Source organism: Copadichromis virginalis, linkage group LG11 (genome assembly GCF_057382275.1).
Source record: "Copadichromis virginalis isolate Kocher_CV1m ecotype Utaka linkage group LG11, C_Virginalis_male_GT1.1, whole genome shotgun sequence".
NCBI classification, from domain to species: Eukaryota; Metazoa; Chordata; class Actinopteri; order Cichliformes; family Cichlidae; genus Copadichromis; species Copadichromis virginalis.
Window position 1 is genome coordinate 33,192,627 of NC_140628.1, and position 4,345 is coordinate 33,196,971.

Below are 4,345 nucleotides of genomic sequence, written 5' to 3' on the forward strand. Positions count from 1 at the left end.
AGCAGTGTTGTTTTACGCTAAATTATCATTGGTAACTAGAGCCGCATTCCTATTGGTTTAAGTACAAGTAAGTCATGGCAGCTATCACGACCTGCCCCCCCCCCCCCATTTACTAAACTGCACAACCTCAACTCCCCATCTCGCGTGTTTGTTGCTCCTATGATGATGAAGCGAAGAAGAGACATGAGAGTATTAAAGTACGAACCAAGATAACCTGTCATTTAGAAGCTATAACAGTTCAGTATGACATGTAACACCACTTCATTCCAAGTAGTGTCTTTATAGTCCACTTTTGGCTCAGGTGTAACAATGCTCTTGGTGTGTTTTATAAGGCCACTTTACAGTCACAACATGATACAGCATCTCTTTATTCACAGAAACCTGAGCTGAGGTTACGCACAAATTTCCCCGCTGGGGGATCTATGAAGTCCAAATCAAAGGGCAGAAGATTGATAATCTAAATGAAAGATGTGAATGAGAAGGACATGCTGTTAAGGAGCCCCCCTTCCCTCACAGTTCGTAGGTTTCTTTGTATTGAAGGTAGAAATACTTCTGTGCATCCTCGATAGTGCAGATTTATTTTAGGATGAGACGCACATGAAATGCTTACCCTACTGAGATGGATTCCAGATATCAGAGAGTGGAGGATAGACCCCGCCCAACACTCCAATTTAAAAGATGATAAAGCCCATTGTGGCACAGCCATTATAAGTTTTTAAACCCTGTCATAATTTCTTTCCAGGCTATTTTTATTTTTAAATATGGGAGAGATACAAAAGCCAACTTTAAAATTACTTTCTAGGACCAATGCTTTTCCTAGCCAAGATTTAGCCATTAGGTGGTGCTTGAAGTTGCTAGAAAGCTCATGAAGCCAATTAAACCTGTTGAAAGGTTTTATTATACTTAAATTATGTGGGTAAACTTATTGAGCCATTACAAATGCTTCCCAAGGACAACACACACACATTTAATTACTTTTATTGGATGGAAGCATTTCCAAGGACAGAACAAAAACATTTATTAGCAGTAGTGGATCTTCTGCAACATTCTAGTGTCCAAAATGATTGAACCCTCCGAACCCCTGACCAACTCTGCCGTAAAAGTTATTTAGTAATAAGCATTTATTTCCCCCCTTTTTAAGAGGAATCACTTTTAAAGAATTCATTGCAGGCGACAGTCAGCGCAGCGACCAGACCAACAAACTCCTGGAAATCCACCACACCATCCTTATTGTCATCCAGTTCACGCATAATCTTCTCCACCACGCAAGCATCATTGGGGCCCTAAAAGGGGAGCAACAAGTTTAGTTTCCCCAAGTGCAAATCTTAATGATGGAGCTGGTCGTCTTTAATTTGCATAGTCTGGAAATAACTTCTACTTTAGACAGAGGCATGTTCTCCTCATTTGCCCAGGTATCAACTTGTTGGCCAACATTATAGAGTTTAAAAAAAGCAAATAAAATACTTTTTCCTCAAAATATAGCTGAAACTGAGAAACCATCAGGTTCTTTTGGAAATTACCATGGTGATTTACCTTTGTTAAAACTTAAAATACATTAAAATTATACATTATTCAGGTCAGCTTCAGAAGGAGAAAAAAAAATTGATTAAGCAACAGATACTTACTTCCAGAAACTCTCCAAGTTCATTCTTCAACAAATTCTTCAGCTCCAATTTAGTGAGCGTGTACTTGTCACCTTCTTTTCCAGAATACTTGTGGAACACATCAATGAGGTCCACCATTGCTCCTTTCAGATTGGCACTCATTTTGCAATTCTAAAAATCAGAAAGGGAAGGATAAATTAACCACAAAAGAGATTTATTCCAAACATGGAATATACCATTTAGATTTAGAGCAGGGTGACCAGCATCATTTGATATACAGATACAAAGAGGGACTAAAAGTCATTCAGTTTCTATAAAAGCTTAAGAGAAACCTTTCATTACAATTGTTTTAATACACTGGCACACAGATTGGGATGATTCTAGCAAAACCAAATTAGAAAAGGAATGAGGATGCAAAACTGTTTCACACACTTACCATGTAGTCATAGAAAAACTCAGGTTACATGACAGTGTTTCACTTCCCTCCCTGCATTTTTATTTCTCAATGACAGAAAGATTGGCGCTGATGGTGGTATGGACTGTTTTTGGCAGAGCATGGCTTACGGTTATTTGTACAGTGGACTATAGCCAGAATCAGATTACATTTTGTAGATTAAAGGGCAAGTACTCACTTTTGCTCACTTTTCTCAAGACATTTAAATAATAATTAAAAACAAAACAAGGTAAAACACGCGATGAGGGACCACTTCTTGGTTAGGCGTGTTGATTCTATATAATATGGCACTGCCGGGGAAGCATATTGTCTCATGAAACAAATAGATTTCAATTGCTGAAGCCTGCTAATAATGGTGCCAAACAGAATACATAGAGGAGAATGCAGCATGGTAACCAGACAGGTCTAGTGTCTAACCTTATACCAGCCTTTCACTATCAGACACCTGAGAAGCCTATACAAGAGAGCAGTTTCATTTCACACACCCCTCCTCACAAACCAGTAGAAGACAAAAGCCAGACCCCCTCCAGGACAGGTCGCACATACAGTAAGTATAGATTTTGCTCTTTGTTGCATTACATTATATAAATAGCCTTTAACCTCAGATTAATTTTAGAGTATGGTCTTATTTCCATCAAAGCTATTAGATGATAGTTTAGCCTATATGAAGAGCAACATGTATCTAATGATCTATAGTGTATGTGAGAGATTGTGTGAATATCTACAGTTTGCAAAATCACTTCTCCAAATGATGTGGCATCAGATTCCCCTAATTATTCTCAATGATTGCTGTTAATCATTTATTCCCAGCGTGATCAGGGAGCTAATTAAGTCTTTGAATGTCAAATGAGAAGCTGGTGTTAATTAACTGTGACTCCAACTACAGCACAAGTAGTTCTACAAAAAAAAAAAAAAAAAATCCTTCACACTACCACTGCACATCAAAACAATGGAGGGAAAAAGAAAAGCAAAAGATCAGTAACTCACCTGGACAGTGACACCTAACCGGTTCTGTTGAAAGTAGATCAAATTGAGCTCTCACCACAGCTCTCACCTCATTACTTATAGCGACTCTCACCTGTGTGCAAATGAACCTTAATCAGATAGGCACCTCCCTCTGAACGGCATCATCAGCGCTTTCACCATTGAACTGGATTGCCATTAAAGGCAACAACCTCAGCTCTTAGAACTTTGCAGGACAAACACCACTCACTCTTTTTCCTAACCTTATATAGTTATGTTGCAACAGGGATTAGTTACAAATTAAGTAGATACTCAGATGGTTAGTGAGGGTACATGTGTTTATATGTAATTCAGGGTATGCTACATTATATATACCAGTTATGTATTAATGTTGCATTAGAAGCACAAATATTACTCGAGTGCAACTTGAAAAATCTATAGAAAAGGTTTTTCAATTTCCATTTTAAAGTGCCTACAAATATCCCTGATTTCAGCCTAAAAGCTGAAAATTTGTTAATCTGAAACAACCAAAATTAAAATCAGCAACATAAAGAATAAAGCAAATTGGCTGAAGTATTCCTCCTCTTTTCCTCTCCGAGGTCTTGTGTAAGCTTATCAAGCATGACTAATGCTTTTTTAAATATCATTTGCAAGTCAGATATTGATTGTATTTGAATGACAGCTCGACTTTTGCAGAAATACAAATTAAATGCGGGTCAGGTTGTTAAGAGTTGATTTGCATCAGTATCTCCTGGTAGCCTGTGTAATGCCAATGCTTTTTGCATGCTAGTTAAAAATTTACCAAACCGACTTGCATTTGGTATCTACAGCAACAGTTTTTAAAAAAAATGTCCTCTCTGGTCTGAGACAGCAGGTGAGACCAGACTGGCCTTTTATTTTTGGTGTGGGGAACATACTTGGAGATTAAACACTCTGTGTTTCGTGTGGGGGAATAAAACCATCCATTGTCGATTACTCATAAAAGCTGTTCTAAACAATGTGTCTATGGTGATCACTCTTTTGCCAAATGAAACTAAATATGTTTTTATTCATTCATTTCAACATCTGCACAGTATGAATTATGAATGACCAGCATTATACAAGACAATAAAATAAGGCACTGCATTATTTTAGAGAATGTATAATATGACTCTTCATGAAAAACAAACATGTCCTTCATTTGCGGTTTAATACAAAAACACTTGAAGTCTATAGACTGCATGTTAACATTACTTATACACATATGCAGAGGGAAGTAAAATATATGAGCTTACTCCCCTTACTACCAAAAACTGGTAAATGGGTGCACATCACACCTTAGCTG

At 37.5% G+C, this 4,345-nt stretch overlaps 1 protein-coding gene across 1 annotated transcript; it reads right to left on the minus strand.

Moving 5' to 3' along the window:
* Nucleotides 1-962: 962 nt before the first annotated feature.
* Nucleotides 963-3,211, minus strand: LOC146699148 (protein S100-A1-like). The gene is made up of 3 exons (XM_085472107.1): nt 3,046-3,211; nt 1,626-1,775; nt 963-1,283 (listed from the first exon to the last, which is right to left on the minus strand). Exons 2-3 carry the CDS (start codon nt 1,764-1,766, stop codon nt 1,137-1,139), a joined length of 288 nt encoding a protein of 95 aa, XP_085328233.1. The 5' UTR covers nt 1,767-1,775; nt 3,046-3,211; the 3' UTR covers nt 963-1,136.
* Nucleotides 3,212-4,345: the final 1,134 nt, after the last annotated feature.